This window comes from Bombus affinis, chromosome 7, assembly GCF_024516045.1.
Source record: "Bombus affinis isolate iyBomAffi1 chromosome 7, iyBomAffi1.2, whole genome shotgun sequence".
In the NCBI taxonomy this organism is placed as follows: Eukaryota; Metazoa; Arthropoda; class Insecta; order Hymenoptera; family Apidae; genus Bombus; species Bombus affinis.
Genome location: NC_066350.1, coordinates 7883348 through 7901075, shown reverse-complemented (window position 1 = coordinate 7901075; position 17728 = coordinate 7883348). Strand labels below are relative to the sequence as shown.

The window sequence follows — 17728 nt, the reverse complement described above, 5'->3', positions numbered from 1 at the left end:
TAACATAAATTCTCTTTTCATAAATTTACAAATAATTTTTTACTTCACATTTATATAATTTTCTATCATAGGATATAAGGATAATGTAAAAAAATTGTCAAAGGTAGAAATTAAATTTATATTCTATGTAAATGAAACACAATAGTTATGCAGATCTACTATACTCCTAAGGTAGAGATAACAATCAATACAATATTACAAACTTGTTTAATTTCCATTATGCACGCTAAGTGGTATTATTAAATTTTATATAAGGAATCTGAAATAAATAAACCACAAACACATTAATGTGACTGATTCTTAAATTTAAAATGTATACACTGTTTGCTGCATTGAACGGAATGTGCTGTGACCAGCACTTAATGACTTCTTCAAAACAATAGAAGTCATGTATTAACTTTTAAAATTTCAAACATTGGAACTGAATTTTTTAATAACCAAGAAACCAGGTATCCAAGAATAAATCTATTTTTCTTCACACCATTCATTTTCTTTGCGAACTTGTTCCTCCTCAGATGCAGAAAAGTCATTTTTAATATTGAATGTCTTTCGAATTTCTTCTGGTGTTTTGCCCTTTATCATATTAGCAACAGTTTTACACGTTACATCTAACAATCCCTTAATATCAAGGTAATTAGCTGCCAAAATTAATTCAAACAAAGTTCCTTGATCAACCTATAAATTTATAAAGTTTAATTGAATTTAAAATTATATGTTTTTATGTACTATTGCATGTATGTATTATATATATTCATGACATCACTTATTAATAACATTAATAATTAATAAAAGAATTAATATTAAACTAATGTTAATATTACAAAATAAATAATATTAACAGAAATGAGATATTTACCTTCAAGAAATCTGCGTCCCAAGAACTTATATCGTCAGTACGTTTCTCTTTATTTTCGTCATCTTCTGGTGGAGGTGGATCGTCCTTATGATAAGTAGCCCATTGTATTACTTTCCTCAGGATTGCTGAGTTAACGTTCGGCAGAGGTACCACTTCTTCCTCATCTTCGTCCATTCCAAGGTCTTCCAACATGGTCTTTATAGTGACTGAACACTTTGCAATATCAACATCCACCTCGAAAACTTCACCATCGGAGCTCTGTAGCTTGATATTAGGCATCTAGAAAAAATTTTCAACCACTACTTATAATATGCTCATTAACTACATAGTTTCGAAAAAAATATTTTCTGTGCATAAACGAAGTGTTTTCTTATTTAAATACAAGCATCGTTGTTTCTTTCATTTTAATACGTTAAAAAGTATATCCATTACTCAAGAAATAATTTCGGATTCTTTTTCATGCACTATTAGGTTATAAAAAAATTTGAGATACACAAACACTTCGTCCATACAGCAAAACATTTAATGCAAACGACATTTTCTTGTAACAAATTATTTGCTCAAGAGTATTAACTATTTTGAAAGACTAAACACTAAGTTAGAAAACTGAATTTCTCTTATGTAAATTCGATAAAATATCAGAGTAATCACCGTAAAATATTTCTTGCAGTCAATGTACAGAAATATTGAATAATTTGCTACACCGTTGATCAGCAGAAGGCACTTGTTCTCCTGCTCTTTGTTGCTCCCGTTATAACTTTTATTCTCTCCCTCTGACTCAATATTCGTTTGCTGTCCTTTTCAATGCGTCGAGAACCTATTTACGTCCTTACTCTACTATTTCTTTTTCTCTTTGTAGTTTTGCTATGGAGGGAACATGAATTTGTGCAATACACTGAATTTAGTGTAAGATGGCGCCACGATACTGCGCAATAATCACAAGTTCTAAGAAAATTCGATTTATCATAGAATTAAATTTTATTTTAATTTTAAAGTCATAACAATAAAATATTAGATTAAACGTAATTTGTGTATAATTATAAATCTTCTTATTTATATTAAGTATTTAATAAATCAATTGATTTTTGTACATATTCAATAGGCATTCTCAAGAACCAATCAGCGTTTGAAAAGCGTTTTAACAAACTGCATAGATAAGTTCACGGAAGAATAACGTTAAGAATATCAGAAGAAAATAAAATTTTTTAATTAGCTACAAAGTACTAATTATAATTAGATAATAAAATATTACATTACAAAAATAAATAATTATTGCACAAATTTTATTTGCATAAAAATCATTTGCAATGAAGAAGCTTGGCACTATATTTACGGAGATATCGAATTATTATTCGAGCCGCGTGGCGCCTAAGGGTACATCACTGGATACTAAAAAATTACGAGGTATCGTATTAAGTTAATAGAATATGAGTTGATAGAAAAAAATTGCACAGTAATTTTCTACCATAATGAGCCATATGATTTTCGGTATAACCATGATAAAAACAAGAGCATCTGACTCCATCATTTGAAACCATAAAATTATGCCTTACTATTGCTCAAATGATTCGGCCGAAAGAGAATCTATAAAAGTAGGAATGCATAAACGAGCAGTGGATTCATATGAGAGGAATACTTGTCTAGGCGCCAACCGAATAGCCTACGCATGTTCACTTACCCTCTTTTACTGTAAGTCGTCTTCTTCATCTTCTTTCCTTTTCTTTCGTTCATTGTTTCTTCTTTTTAGTCTTACAATTATTATAATATTTTCTCCATTGCAGAAACGAATGATGAAAAAGATTAGATTTCACTTTATTCTTTCTTTACTTTGTTCATCGTTCCTCTTTTTTCCTTTATACATATCGGTTGGAAAGCTGTGAACAATTTCTCGCAAAAGTACAATTATTACAAGCAGAGTACCAGAGCCTTCGTCACGTTGATTCGATAGCTGTATCAAAAAGTTCGTTTGATTTCCTCGCTGATCGATCCTTCGAATGGAACGAGAGGACTCGTTCGCTAGGGTAGTTTTACTATCGATGCGTCGAAAGATGCATTAATGCGAGTTAGTTTACTCGAAGCAAGATAAACGAATGAGTCGTAACGTTTCAATCAATCGTCCAATTGAATGAAATGGAAAAGTTATTGAAAGATACCATACGTTTACGACGAAAACGATGTTTTCTAGAAACATGTATTCTATATGTATATGCACTGTCAATCATAAATATTTGAAGACTTACTTGTTATATTGATTGAAAAAATTTAGTCTTTTTTATTTTTTATTTTAGATTCTAAGTCACATACGATGCGAATTAAATAACTAGCAAATAAAAACTGTGAAAAGTATTCAATTTGTACTAAACATTCTCCTATTTAGTAGTATTCCAATACATATGATCGTCAGTGTATATATTTCATAGTTTTCAGTGTCACACTGTAAAGGCTTATGCATTTGTGCATAAATTTAAAAGTGCACACATTGCATATACCTGAACACTGCAAAAATATATGAAATATCTGAAGTACAGTATTAGAAGTATGAGAAAACCCGATAATATCTGGTCGAGACGAAAACATTTGTCGAGAATTTCGACATACTGGAGAATCCCGAAATTTTCGGAAACCTAACCCGTCCTGATTTGGTATCTTATTCCGACTATAGGTTTGCCGACATTTTCGAGTTCCCGCACACATCTATAAACGTAATATTAGTTCTAATATCTAGTAGGTAAAAGAAATACCATTTCCACAAACATGTTTATAAAGATATAAATTTGCACAAACATTTACAGGTTGCTTGGTATACTTACATGTTAACCATGATAGAGCAAAAAGATGAAACAATACATATATTGGAAAATCATTGGAAACGGTTAATTGAACTGAAAGAAAATACGAAAGAGGACTCACAAGTTTCGTGACTCGTTGAAAGTTCAAATTTTACATGAAGCATGTCAATAATTTAATTAAACGTGCAATTGCATAAATATGTCACCTGATTTTACGAAACGGTTTTTTGGACACAGTGAACGTCGAAGAAATGTTAGGGAACGTGATCGCTAATAATTAAAGAAGCTTAAAAAGCTCCAGGACAAATTTTATATGTAACTCAAAGAATAAGAGTGAAAAGGAAACGAGACTGGTAAAGACAAAGATTATAAGTCTTACGCAACTATTAAGAGCGATCATAACCGTAGTGGATGTTAACGAGATTACTTCTAAATAGCTCGCGGTGTCTTTTACATGCTTCGAGAACCTTTTGTAAAAGCTACGATTTCACCCCATCTCTCGAGCGTGAAACCTTATTAAAATTCTCGTCGAATGAAATAAACTTTCATAAAAGCATCGATACGATTCTGGATCTCTTCTTCGAATTTTATTTATCATCGATTGTTAAAATAGTTAACTTTGTTCAAACTACTTAAAATATTACCGTTCTTTTTAATGGTCGCCAAAAATCTGAAAGAAATGAGATGCGACATATTTGGCCTGGGTTCAAACAGATGAAAAATTTAAGCATGAAGGGTAGTGACATCACAAAATAAAGCAAGATCTTTCTTCGTGACGTACGTCGATATAGCTGCTCTACACTACGTAATGGTTGCGGTGATAAATGCCGAATTACGCAGATCCTTCGCCCCAAAGGCGCCGCTATGTCTGTCCTTCTCATCTCTTCACACCCCTCCTCTCTTCTTTCTTCTTACTATTAAAGCATTTTCGAATCTTTTTTTCTTCCCCTCTTCAACGTATTTCCACTGAATAGATGTTCGAATAATTGCGAATTAATTGCAATAGCTTTTGATGATCGGTGCCGTTTTCGCGCTTCTTTTGGCCGCACTGCGGAAAACATCATACAAAAACGATCGTTACGATTTCATCGACTTGCAACGATTCCACCAGGCAATTAAACGAAACGAAGAGATCCAATTTATTCGTAATCGTAGGAGGAAAAGTTATATGTTGTTCGAGAAAATTCCTTGAAGGGTAGATCAACTGATACGATCGATTATGAAACTACGACTTCTATTATTATTAAAGGTGTAGTAGTTGTCGAAGACAAAAGATCTAGGTTCTTTACAATTGGACTGACGCTTCACCTATTCATGAAAAGATATTCTAAACGAACTTTCCTCAACCACTTGCCACGCATAAAAGTAAGAAAGAACAAAGAAGGAAAGAGAAAAAAGCGAACGACTGCTTTTTCATATTAAACAGATACCTGCCTGCCAAGTCTTGCCTGTCGTTTTTAATGAGACCTACGCGGGCGTTGTGGGTTAATTATTCCTCAAAAAAAAAAAAAAAAAGGAATAAACTCGCGTCTGTAATTCTTACGTTCGTTAACCATCGTCGTCGGTGATTTTTCAAGAGCATCTTTCGAAACTGATATTAAGTTCCGCTGTTCCATTATAAACGATTCGACAACATTTGCTCGTAATATCCCGATTAATCGATTTCTTAATATTTCTGTATTATTTTCTTCAGCACTGCTCATTGAACGCTAATCATCGAAATTATGTACCAACCAATTAATTAGGTTCTGCAGTTCAGTCTGCACTGAATCGCGAGAATCAGAGTCTCGCGCATGAGACTCTCGAACGATGTCTAAGAAGACGTAAGAACAGCAAGAAGGAAGAAGAAGGAGAAGATTCCTTACGCTCAGACGAGTCTACGAAGATTTTAATATACCAAGATACAATGGTGATAGAAGATTTGACGGCCAAAAAGAGCGAAGTCTATTCGAGCGTGCAAATACAAATATCAACTGCAATTGTATCTAAAGGTTGCGAAAGCAATCTATCCGGCTATATTTCTTCGTTTCGACGTCTATACATTGATTTCGTTTTAAGAGAAGCAATTTCGTCGGAAGTAAACGTCATAAGCGAAACTTAAAATTTCAATGATCTAAATAATCTAATGGCAATTTCTCCAAGTACTGTGACGTAAATTGTAACGAGACAACCACGTTCCTGTATCGCTTCGATTTCACGCACGCAATTTCCTTTCCCGATCACAATCTGCAAATTTCCAAAAACAAACGGTCCACGACCAAACCACGCATCATTACTTCAATCCAATTTCGAGTAGAAAGAAAGAAAATGCAATTGCACGAATCGAAAGTTATCGTGTTATATCGTACCTAGAAACGATGTCCTCCCTCCGTTCGGGCTTCATTCATAGAGGTTCATTCATGAATCTTCGTTCTTACTACGTAAGAAGTTTCTACGTCTGAAAAACAGTTTTTCGATGCTCGCCGGTCGCCAGTTTCGCCGAGGGATTTCCTGTGATATCATCGTTCGGGGTGGAGACTAATCCAATGACGTAATGAACCAGAGGGTGTATAATACATACGGGGCGGCCGTAACGACGTGGAGGAGGAACACATCGGTGATGCTGGTACCAATAGTGGTGGATTCAGCTCTGCTTCTCTTGGTGGTACGGAAGAAGAACGTAGAAGAGGGGTGAGTGGTTGCAGTATAAATGTGGCCCGCGCAAGCTCCACCAATCACTCGCCCTCTGACCTCCAAACTCCAAGCTCTCAAGCTCTCGTGGTACCAAACACCCCCTCTTCGTTCATACGATCAAGAGACAAGCCAGCACGTCGGCACTGAAACTTGTGCCTCGTGATCACCGCGTGGTGGTGTCATTCGAGTATCATCGCCGAGGACCGCTTGCTACCATCGAGGCCAACCTTTAACTTCGACTCCAGCAAAAACTCGAAATTGTTCGCTTTACGTGGCAGCACGATTTGCTTACTCCTTCCACCTGCGATACCTCTTTAATCTCACAAACATGGTAACGGTAAGTGTTAACGCATTTTCAGTAACATCTTCATTTTCTTGCATTCCGTTACGTTCGTTTTTTTCGTTTCTTCTCGTTTGATTCGCACGATCGGTTCAATAGAACGGTGATCAACGATTTCACCGAGCATTGAAAATGTCGAAAGTCCCTCGATGACAACTCCCGTCTATGGACACGAACGAATTTATCTTTAACATATCGCGAGTTTGACACACCTAGTTTAAAGTCGCCTTAGACAATGGGGGAGAAAAGAAACAGAGGTGTGACGTGTATAGGATAGAAACGTTGAACTTAAACAGTTCGTTGATCTTCCCTGTTCTATCGTACAAAATTGTCATCGCTGGTAGTCTTTCGCGTCATTTACAAACAAACCAGTTACGATCGCAATCGTATTCGTCGCGTTGAGTTTAGGAAAATCATCTCGATTTTAGCGAACACGGCTCCAGTCGAACGAACGAAATGGTTTGTAACAAGCACTTATCGTTAGGCCCAGCAATTCGTTAAATAGTATTTTCGTTATAAAATCGTTTCGTCGATTAGCTATATGCATCCATACATCTATCTTTTTGCTATTCATAACTGATAAATTTTAAAGTACGCATATCTCTGTTGCAAAATGTTAATGTAAATAAAAAAAGGAAAAAGATGTAGGAAAACGGCGCGTGGTTTGTGAGAAAAGTGAAATTAGTTTTATTAAATAATCGTACAAAGTAGATTAATCTGCGTTAATTCGAGAATCATCAAAGCAGCAGTTTGCTGAATTTTCTTATGTGACAAATTTTTAAATAACTTTAAACTGTAGATTTATATGGTCGATATACGAGTGATAGGAGATAGAGGCAACAAAGGTATACGAGAAAAAGTGGTTGTGAATAGAGTTATGAACCATAAAAAAAAGGAAAGATGCCATCTATAATATCTACATTTTACGTACCATAGAAAGCAAAATTTACTAGCGCAGAAATTTACGCGAAAAGAATTTACTTTGTATTATTATCGGGAGTTAATTATCTCGTGACAACAATTGGCCGCGTTCCTCGTAAATTCAACATTGGACAAAATTATTATACGATGTAAGGAATGTGCCTGCTATGATCAGTTTATCTCTCTCTGTCTTTGGTCTTCTATTTGGCTGGAGAATAACAATCGGACCATGAGATGTGACGGCGAACCAGAAACCAATAGGAATGAAATAGAATGCAAGAGATAGGAAACTAGAAGGAAATCCAACCACTTCGGATACGCTACGTCTAATTCGATGTGTCGCCGGCGAATACATAAAGCTTTTCTTGTTTGCGCTGGGAGAAATGTTTACGATTCATCCATAGCTGCACGGCGCCACGGGTTTTCGTGTACTCGTTATCACGCGTTAGAGATTCATCACTGCCACCCGGGATCAGCAGCTGTGTATTTTCATGGCCATAATTATCGAAGATCCTTTGCCTTATTCTAACGGACCGCGATAGCTATGAATAATTCGTTTCTCGATACGCAACTAAACAGCACCACGAATTCGTACGACAGTCTGACGTGAAAGAATGATAGATCGATGTACTGAAATGACGATTCCATGTTACAACATTAGCGGTTTCCAGTTTTTACGTGCTTTCACGGTATTCATTAAATAACATTTTTTTTTCTTTTCGATCAATGAGTTGGTCTGGACATTGAATTACGTAGAGCATGATGGAAACCGAGTGAATTTTATGACCCTCCGACTGTCGATGAATAAAGTTGTAACTTTAGTTTAAGAGAAAAAATAACCCGCTGCTCAATGAATTTATACATTCGCGTAGCAGAGACTCAACACGTTTTGCCCTGGTTATACCAACAGACGTTCTTTTTTCGTGTTATCGTTTAAAAATACATCTCTTTTTATTAACTTAAATTAAATTAAATTGAGTATATTTCTTTAGTCGTCTGAAAAGAAAAAGATGAATTTTGAATCGAAGTAAAAATATCTTGTATCGCGAACAACGTACTTTCGCGCGATCGAACGCACGGTCAAACGAAAAGTTTCTTCGATAAAGTGGAATAAAATAAATTCGATGACAAGGAAAGTGCGTAGAGGAGAATTCGGATATAAAGCGAAAGGATATGACAGCGCGAGTGGAAAAAGAAAAAGAAGAAGAGTGGAGAGGTTTTTCTATGCCACGAGACAGAGAGACGCCAAGGCGCCCCACTTCCGAGCCAGGGGTTAAATCGTGCGTTTCTAGCTTTTCCCTACTATCTCGCTTGCCTTCTTCTCCTTATTCTCATCCGCTCCCTGTCCACTCTACCTCCCTGAATAATTATTTGCGCTTCTTATATTTCCGTTCAATTTTACCAACGAAGACAATTTTTCTTGCGGATTACCGATTCGACATCAAGTGTAAATATCGCTGCTCCCTTTAAAATTCGCTCACTATACACTTCCTGCGTTTCTTTCTAAAAAGCACTTTTAGCACTAAAAGCACTTGGTACTGCGACTTTGTTTTGAAAATTTTTTACTGTAGAAAATTGTCTGCGGTATTTATATTGGAATTTTAGCAAAATCGCTTGCATTTTGAGAATGATAGAAACGAACGTGAATCGTTTTATAGAACAAACGAACGGTTCGAAAATGCCATTAACTAGATTCGTGAGATCGAGTTAAAAAAATTGTAGAGCCTGGACAATTTGATAAAACGATTACAACGACCAAGATGGCAACTTTTATAAGTGTTCGTCTATGTAATGATTCGATTCAGATCAGCAGACTGTGACCCCGGACGAAATTTAATAACCCGTCTCGTTCCGACGAGTTACGACGAGCAGACGCGACAGCAAATCGAGCATCGTCCGTGCCGAAATTTATGTTATTTATTCCAAAGCTGACTATCGGTGGAAAATACCAGAGGTAACTCGTAGATATTCTACTTTTCTATCAAGGAATAGCGTGAAAAATCGGCACACAAATTCATTTAACCCCCGTAAAAATGAACATCGACTTCTACGTATTATAAATTATAAGCGTCTCACTAATTATCACATAAATGTAACCAGATATAAAAGCTTTGATAAATTTGATGCCAAATGAGAATGAAAATTATAGGGGGAAAAAAGAGGATAAAGATCGGTATAATAATAACAGATCAAAGAAAATACGTTGTTCGATCTTTAGCAAAAAATTCCACGTGACCAGTGATGCGAGCTCTTACTTTTAGTATTAAATGAATTTAATGATAATACAAAAGAAACGTACAGCGAACGTGTTATATTTGACTGGAATAAAGATAAATTTTTAAATCATTCGAAATTTTACATCAACGCGTAGGTAGAACGTTTTCATTCCGAGGTCGATACGCAACTTCTTTTTTGCCTAAAGCGTTCCCTAACAAGGCATAAAGATTGTGGGAGAGCGGGGACAAAAGAATCCTTCGAGACTTTAGACTTCATCCCCTCGAACACCGATTTTCAATGAATTACACGAAATTTATACATTATGTTAATAGCCATTTGATTAGTCGCCATTACGTAACTGCCTGTGAGCAAACAGTGACTGGTTCCACGAAAAAGCGGTAACTGATACCATCGCATCGAAAGGGGGATAGATCGAACAATTCCATTGCGAAACCCACACGAAAAACTTTCCCTCTGATAATTAATTTGTTGCGGCGCGTTATCGTTATCAGTTTAAATTCGCTTAATTTCGTTTATTTTTCATTCCTGATTCCGGAATTGAAAAAAAAAAGCTTCTAAACTTTTTGTTTAAAAGCACGTGAAATGGTAGGAAAATGTGGTTTCGGGTCAACTCATATTTGAATCAACTTACGTGACAATTGCCTGTATCGAATAATAAGATCGTACGGTTATGGTAGCGGCGTAACGTAACGTATTTCATAATGAAGAAATATAGACGAGAATGTCAGTACCCGTGGTAACAACATGCTACAGCATTCGTATAAAAAGGTGAAAATACCGTGATATATCTGAGTTTGTAGAACACGCTCATTTCCGAAGACTACGACGGTCTTTTTCAATTAAAAATCCACCGACATCCCTGTACATTTTCCATCAAAGCAAAAACGCTTTTGCTGCACATTCACAACCGCATTACCTCTGATGCGTGTGGGAAATATAAAACGATATTCGCGTCGTAAATGAACAGTATTGTATTTGTATATCAACAAGTCTCTGTGTTTCGTTCTATTTTTTTCTTTTTTTTGTTTTTAATAAATATTCGAATTTCTATCGTTCTTATCTATCTCGATAAAGAAAATATGTTGTATACATGTATGTATATCGATTTTGATAGAAACAGAAAAGATTACGCTGGTTTCTCCTTTACGAAGTCAGAAACAAAAAGAAGACCCTGACGTGCTACAATAGTTGCTGTGGGTATGCCAAAGCTTTTTAGACTGTATCGTCAACTGTCGATCAATTTGCATAATTTCTGTAATTGCAATACCCACCAATTAGCTGAAATTAACCATGTGCAACATTACCGCGCGGTTCCGTCACCACCTACTACCTATAACCTGTTCAGTGGTTCCTTTGATAAATTCCAAATTAATACATGAACGTCGCCGAACGACAATCGTGAGTAAAAATTAACGTTACATGTTTGCGATTGCCGGAAAGAAATATTACTTTCGTCTTGATAGCCTCGTATCGTTGCCTCGAAAGTTGCAATATGTTGCAAATAAAAATCGTAACCAAAAAAAAAAAAAGGAAAAAAAGAGAGAAAAAAGCAACAAAGGACACTATCGAAAACACGTGTCTACCTATGTCGTTGAAAGAGCGATTTTAATCATGATTTAAGGATATTAAAATGTATAACGACGAGCATAATTTTGCCCTAACCGCGAGATATCGCTTTACATCTTGATTAAAATTGTTCGACAAAGCACCCGGAAGACGCATTAAGATTTATCTCACGTATCGTGATTTTATCATCCCTGTTAAATCTACTATGCGACGACTATAGGCGTTTAATCGATAATCATCGGAAACACCGATTTATATTCCGTTTACAAATTCTTCATGAGACTGTTATACGCAGTCTGGCATACGTACGTATAAGTACATAGGTAAATGCCCAGCGAAATCTGAATCGAATCGCGACAGCACATGTTCTCTCAGGAAACACTACACGTAAACTGGAAATTAACTAATTGACCTGGATTAGGAACGAATCAGAGGTAAATTGCACGTAACCGCGTTGATTATTACGTTAAAATAACAAAGATATTAAAAATAATGTATACATTTAACGTATACTTTTTCAATCGGTATTGGAAGCTTCTTACGGGAAAACGGCTATTTTCTTTTCAAACTAAATTATTGGTTTCACCAAGATCAAATTTAGCGTTTTACCATTTAAAAAGTATAAAGTTATAAAATTATATTTCACGAATTTAGAAAAGAAACGATTTCAAATATGTTTTCTACATTGCAAAACTTTGATCTCGTATATTTTGCATTTTTATGTATTCTTTATTCTTAGTAAATCAATGTCGGACGCAACGTACGCCCACTTAAATTTTGAGACCCTTGTACGTTTCGGCGTACGATATTTTCTATCCAATGAGATTATTAAGAGCTGCATTCGAAACGTTCGCTCGCAAATAACAAGAACAAGATGTGGAAAAGAACAGGTTGGCGCAAATTGGGTGATACGCCACGAACTTGTTCTCCCTTTGCCTTCGTCAAGTTGAAAATAAAAGGAAATCTGATATTGATTTTGGATGAAGTCGTCTTCCCTCCCCCGATTGACAAGCCGGACACGAAAATTGCTGAAATTCAATGACTTCTGCTTTCGCACAGACAAACTTATATGACGTCGATTCGTTTTTTAAGTTATTTCCATTTTTATCGTTAGCGACGTAAAATATATAAGACAATAACGAACTGATTTATTATTTCTCGAATATTGAAAACTCTTAAATGAATAATAATTATCGAAATTATTTACAGGTTGTGGCTTACATCCAACGATGCATGATCATTTTTGCCATCCTACTTTGTTATTTTCACGTTCGGAGTGAACGTAGTGAAAGCGTGAATTGCGAGTATGTATACATATGCATATATTTTTATTAAATTTAATGATATGAGTAGACTGCGGATGTTTATGCAGATTTATATTTTTATTAACACGATTAAACAAATAGAATCTAAGCAGAGATCTGTTTTACGCACCAAGTATTGCAGAAACTATGCTTTGGATATTTTATATATTTTTGCATCATACCATACTCATTCTATACATTTTTGCACTTTCAAAATTCGTATAAACGTATAGATATACGCAGTCTAAATATGAGAAACATGAACAGTAATTATATTCCTTATATCTCCATAGAGCATTTCCGTACCATCAAATGTGTAGAGGTTCGATGTCAAGAAAACGTGCAATGTTCCCGATCATGTACGGATTAGGATGCGAGGGGAGTGAAGGAAACATAAATTGCATCAAGGAATTTGAAGAAAGACATCGTATTCCTTACATTCCTCTATCGAAGTCAAAACTGTTGATTGCTTTGCTTGACGATGTAAGTTATTTTATTATCTTTCTTATTTATACGTCGAAAGTTAATCGAGCAAAATATTAAGAAAGGGATAATAGACAGGTTTGATATCTTCTTGATCTGTTATAGGATCTGCAAAAGGATATTACACGATCTGCTCGCCACAAATTAAGAAACGATGAAATGAATAAACGAAAGCCATCTATAATAGAGAACTTCTTGTCGGAATTGGACTCTTCGGACAGCTATTGAATGAAATGATCAGGAAATACAAATTTTCTCGACTTGTGCAAACATTTTTCATCGTTTAAAATTTTAGAAATATATATTTAGTCTTCTTTCTCTTTCGCTCTGTTTGTCTGTCTGTCTGTCTATCTCCCCCTCTCTCTCTCTCTCTCTCTCTCTTCCCTCTCTGCCACCCTCTCGCTCTGTCTCTCCCTCGCCCTCTCTATCACACACGCGAAATAAAACTTTCCCTTTACTTTTACCTTTGTATTAGAAATCTTCTTGCTCCACTTGTTTTTATCTCGTTCCTATTTTTTCTGTTTTCAAGTAGTCATTTTGCTTTTTTTTGGTTGGTTTTTAAAACCAAATTATAATTAAACCATTGTATCCACGTTACTAACAATACACATGTGTTACAGTATAAAAGAATATATTTGAAATTCGAAGCAACTCCTTAAATAAACCTACTAAAAAAAAAAAATTGTTATGTTAAAATATTATCATTTTACATTTTATTATAATGTGTAGCATAACTATTATTCATCAAACTTGTATATAAACAAATTAAAAAGGAATAACATAGACTGTTTTCGGAAGAGAATATTGTTAATGTTGTTTATTTCTACAACTAAGAAATTTCGTATATTATTTTATATACTTGTAAAGTTTTCAAATGTACTGATGAATGGAGCTATTAACGTAAAATTCATAACAATTTGAATTTTACAATTGTACAATAAATTATTGTATTTATGCAATTATTTTTGAAATTATATTTAGTAAAAGAATTTAATGAAAAACTGGCAATCGATAACTTAGTATTTACTTCTTTTTTTTAGAGATATAAAAATAAAACGTAACATGAACGCAAGATAAAAAATGAATAACTAAGAATATAACAGAATGATGAAAATTACCTGTATATATATTAATAATTTTTGTACATAAAATTCAGTAGTGATACAATTTCTTTTCAAATGAGTAAATTCAACTATTACTTTTTACCATGTCTAATTTATATGTACATTCTATTAATTTATATGTATATAGTGTATGTTCAATTCATTGTCATAGTTCATTTGAATTAAAGATATTGACAATTATTGATAAAAAGTAAAAACGTAAATATGATATATAAGTGTTTATGTATACATATGTATACACACACATACACACACACACATATATATATGTATGTATGTTCAAAAGTTTAAAGCAAACTAATGTAATTTCTTTTCTTGAGAAATGAGAACTATATATTTATAGTAATACATAAATAATTAAAAAATTTTATTTTCGCTCATTCTATAAAATCACATTAAAATAATAATTGTTTTTAATTTAGCATATTTATATATTATACATGCATGTGACTATACATATATGCACACAAAGATAAAATATATATGCATACATACACATACATAAGTATCTCGTTCACTACGAATTAGAATTGAAGACATGTGGAAAGTTCCTGGTTCTGATTTAAGTTTTGTATATAAAGTTTTATTTAAAAGTTAAAAGTATTTAATAAATAGCGTATCTTCTAATAAAAATCCAAAATATGGGTGTTGCAAGAACGAGTTTAATCATACTAAATTGTAATAAAACAATGATTTTAAGGTTACGTAATAAATCATACTTTACAAATACGACCAATTACACATGGACTTTAAAACCATATCCAAGATTTATAGAAAAATATAATTGCTTCGTTCCATGCCAGAGATATAAAGCAATTGTAGTCAACAAAAATTGCCAAAATGATCTTATAAAAGAAAATATTTACATACCTGAACATAAAGTCATGCATTTAATACTTGAAGATTCCATACATTATGATAAGACTATTTTTCCACGCATTAAATCAAATGCAATAGTTACTTCTGAGGACATAGAATGTCTTTATAATGTAAATTGGTCATATGAATCTCCAGAGAATACTCTTAATGCTGTTAAGAAATTGGCATATTCTTATTTAAGTGGCACATGTTTGGAAAGATCACTTTATGACGGGATTTTGGAAGCCTGTATTAAACACCTCCCAGTAATGCAGGATAAACAAATAAAAATTTTAATGCAATGTTTAATTACGTTACATGATATAATAACAGTATCACCTCTTTATAAAAGACTGATGAAAGAATTAAATGCAAAATGTATAAAACAATTTTATAGTTCAAATACTGAGCAAATTTTATTAATCATTGATGCAATTTATCAGCTTGATAATACAAATCATGATTTTATATGGCGTGCATTAAGAAAATTGCTTTCAAAACTAGATAAACTTTCTGGAAAACAATTAGTTCAAGTGTTCTTTGTTCTACCTTTAATTGATTCAAGATCATTTATAAATATGTTTGAAATCGAATGTCGATTACAAGAATGCTTGCATGAACTTGTTGCAGATGAAATAGGTATAATCGCAAGAGGTTTTTTTTTAAATAAAAAGAGTATTAGAAATAAAGCCTTAATGCCAATAATAATGGATAAAGTTAAGATACATGCTACTACCGTGAACAGTGCTAGTTTAGCAGCAATTATGAAAATTATTAGGTAATAAAACAGCTTATTATAGATAACTTTTTGTAGTAATTGTTATTATAATACATATAAATATGTGATACAGATATAGTGACTGTGTACATTGCATAAAAGACTTTAAAGAATTATTGAAATCTTTACATGCAGAGATACCACGACTACCATTAAAATGTCTAATTCATATAATACATGCATTTGCATCTTTACGTGTATATGATGAATTTTTAACAAATGCCATTATTCAAAGGTAAGTTAAGCAAGAGAAAAGTAATGACACATTCACTTATAAAAGAATTGCTTATTATTAATTTAGAATAGAAAATGAAATGGAAACTGCAAGAGTAAAAGATATTGAAAGAGTTATTTATGGCATATGTACAGTTACTCCCATTACAGATTACTATAGAAATGTATGCCAGAAATTACTGAATGAAATAATATTAACTTATAAGACTACCAGAGCAAATGAAATTAATAGGTAAATATTTTGTTTCTGTATCATAATTACATATAGTAAATACATATATTTAGAAATGTATTATGCAAAAATCAATGATTCCATTATATATTAAATATAGCTTTCCAATATCATTAGTACGTATTCTGACATTCTTAACAATTAAAAATATATATGCACCAGAATTAATTCAATACGTATTTGACCCAAAATTTATGACGAAAACATACAAAAATAATCTCAAATTCTTGACAAATGAATGGCTGATATTACACTGCTCAATAAAAATAGAATTGCCTTATTACAAAGGTCCATTACTGAGAGATAATATGTATGAATATTTAATACAGGTACAGTGTAATAAATAGGATTAAAAACTTACATTTTGCAGTTAGATAATTATATATATTGAAATTTTTTTACTATTGTAGAAATATCATACACATGATGATGATACCTACAGAAAGGACCTAAATGTGAAATTAAAGATAGAAATTGTACATATCTGTAAGGTATACAGTACAAAATTATATTTAAGAAAAGCGCTCAAAAAATAGTAATAAAACATATTTAATGTATTAATATTATTATTTTAGCAAAAATTAGGAATAGATGTACATGTTGATTATATTTTACCTCACTACTCAATTAGAGATATTGTCATTGGTATAGATGCATGTAACAATCCTATTGAAATTGAATCTATTTTATCGACAATGCCAACAAACACGATCAAAAGTGTAAATAATGATGAATTAAAAAGAATAAAATGGAAAGTTATAATTCCATTACCAATTTTAACAGAAGTATCTGGTCATAATGGTTATATTGGATACATCCAGAGAAAATGTAGACAACTTGAACTTATAGGATACACACCGATTATTGTAATTTCTAAAATTATTGTTTCTTTTTTACAATGATATATAAATGATATATTAACTTCAGAATTGTTGAATAATGCATATATACTAATGAATTTTTAATTTTTATAGGTTTCTGAGAATAGGTGGATTGCTCTTAATGAAGAAAGTAAAGTAAAACATTTAAAACAATTAATTTATCAAGATATTAAATCTAATTCATTTCAATGAAATAATTGTTTTGATATGAGAAAAGGTTTCCTTAAAAAGTAAATTCTGAAAACTTGAACTTTTTTGAGTCTCCAAAGCCTCTAAAAAATAAGTAGTCTTGAAATATTGTCATATATATATGTATATATATATATATATATATATGCACACACACACAATAATATTATTGTTGTATTATAGATATTAATTATACAAGTTATAACATATATAATATAATGTAATAATTAAAATTTCGTACAGAAAATCATTTTCATATCAA

General features: G+C 32.9%; 3 protein-coding genes across 4 annotated transcripts; 2 read left to right on the top strand and 1 right to left on the bottom strand.

Annotated features, from left to right (window-relative positions):
* Positions 1-104: 104 nt before the first annotated feature.
* LOC126918917 (S-phase kinase-associated protein 1) lies at positions 105-1738 on the bottom strand. Its single transcript, XM_050727501.1, has 3 exons — positions 1508-1738; positions 857-1135; positions 105-675 (listed from the first exon to the last, which is right to left on the bottom strand). The coding sequence occupies exons 2-3, from the start codon at positions 1133-1135 to the stop codon at positions 466-468; spliced, it is 489 nt and encodes a 162-aa protein (XP_050583458.1). The 5' UTR covers positions 1508-1738; the 3' UTR covers positions 105-465.
* A 1415-nt stretch (positions 1739-3153) lies between these two features.
* On the top strand, positions 3154-13494 carry LOC126918922 (uncharacterized). Of its 2 annotated transcripts, XM_050727507.1 has the most exons (5): positions 3154-3580; positions 3649-6655; positions 12593-12687; positions 12981-13170; positions 13276-13494. In XM_050727507.1, the coding sequence occupies exons 2-5, from the start codon at positions 6647-6649 to the stop codon at positions 13396-13398; spliced, it is 417 nt and encodes a 138-aa protein (XP_050583464.1). In that variant the 5' UTR covers positions 3154-3580; positions 3649-6646; the 3' UTR covers positions 13399-13494. The 2 variants fall into 2 exon arrangements, with proteins under 2 accessions (XP_050583464.1, XP_050583463.1); XM_050727506.1 differs by having other exon boundaries at positions 3154-6655.
* Positions 13495-14745: 1251 nt separating this feature from the next.
* Positions 14746-17716, top strand: LOC126918887 (FAST kinase domain-containing protein 5, mitochondrial). The gene is made up of 7 exons (XM_050727409.1): positions 14746-15930; positions 16004-16165; positions 16232-16396; positions 16497-16725; positions 16807-16887; positions 16972-17262; positions 17371-17716. The coding sequence occupies exons 1-7, from the start codon at positions 14936-14938 to the stop codon at positions 17467-17469; spliced, it is 2022 nt and encodes a 673-aa protein (XP_050583366.1). The 5' UTR covers positions 14746-14935; the 3' UTR covers positions 17470-17716.
* The last annotated feature ends 12 nt before the right edge of the window (positions 17717-17728 follow it).

What these genes read in the sequence shown, in the direction of transcription:
- LOC126918917 (XM_050727501.1), bottom strand. Translation starts at nt 1,135, where the DNA reads ATGCCTAATATCAAGCTACAGAGCTCCGATGGTGAAGTTTTCGAGGTG. An exon ending in GGGACGCAGATTTCTTGAAG is followed by an intron (nt 676 to 856) that starts GTAAATATCTCA and finishes ATAAATTTATAG; the next exon opens with GTTGATCAAGGAACTTTGTT.
- LOC126918922 (XM_050727507.1), top strand. An exon ending in AGTGAAAGCGTGAATTGCGA is followed by an intron (nt 12,688 to 12,980) that starts GTATGTATACAT and finishes ATATCTCCATAG; the next exon opens with AGCATTTCCGTACCATCAAA. An exon ending in TGATTGCTTTGCTTGACGAT is followed by an intron (nt 13,171 to 13,275) that starts GTAAGTTATTTT and finishes GATCTGTTATAG; the next exon opens with GATCTGCAAAAGGATATTAC.
- LOC126918887 (XM_050727409.1), top strand. Translation starts at nt 14,936, where the DNA reads ATGGGTGTTGCAAGAACGAGTTTAATCATACTAAATTGTAATAAAACA. An exon ending in ACAAATGCCATTATTCAAAG is followed by an intron (nt 16,166 to 16,231) that starts GTAAGTTAAGCA and finishes TTATTAATTTAG; the next exon opens with AATAGAAAATGAAATGGAAA. An exon ending in AGAGCAAATGAAATTAATAG is followed by an intron (nt 16,397 to 16,496) that starts GTAAATATTTTG and finishes TATTAAATATAG; the next exon opens with CTTTCCAATATCATTAGTAC.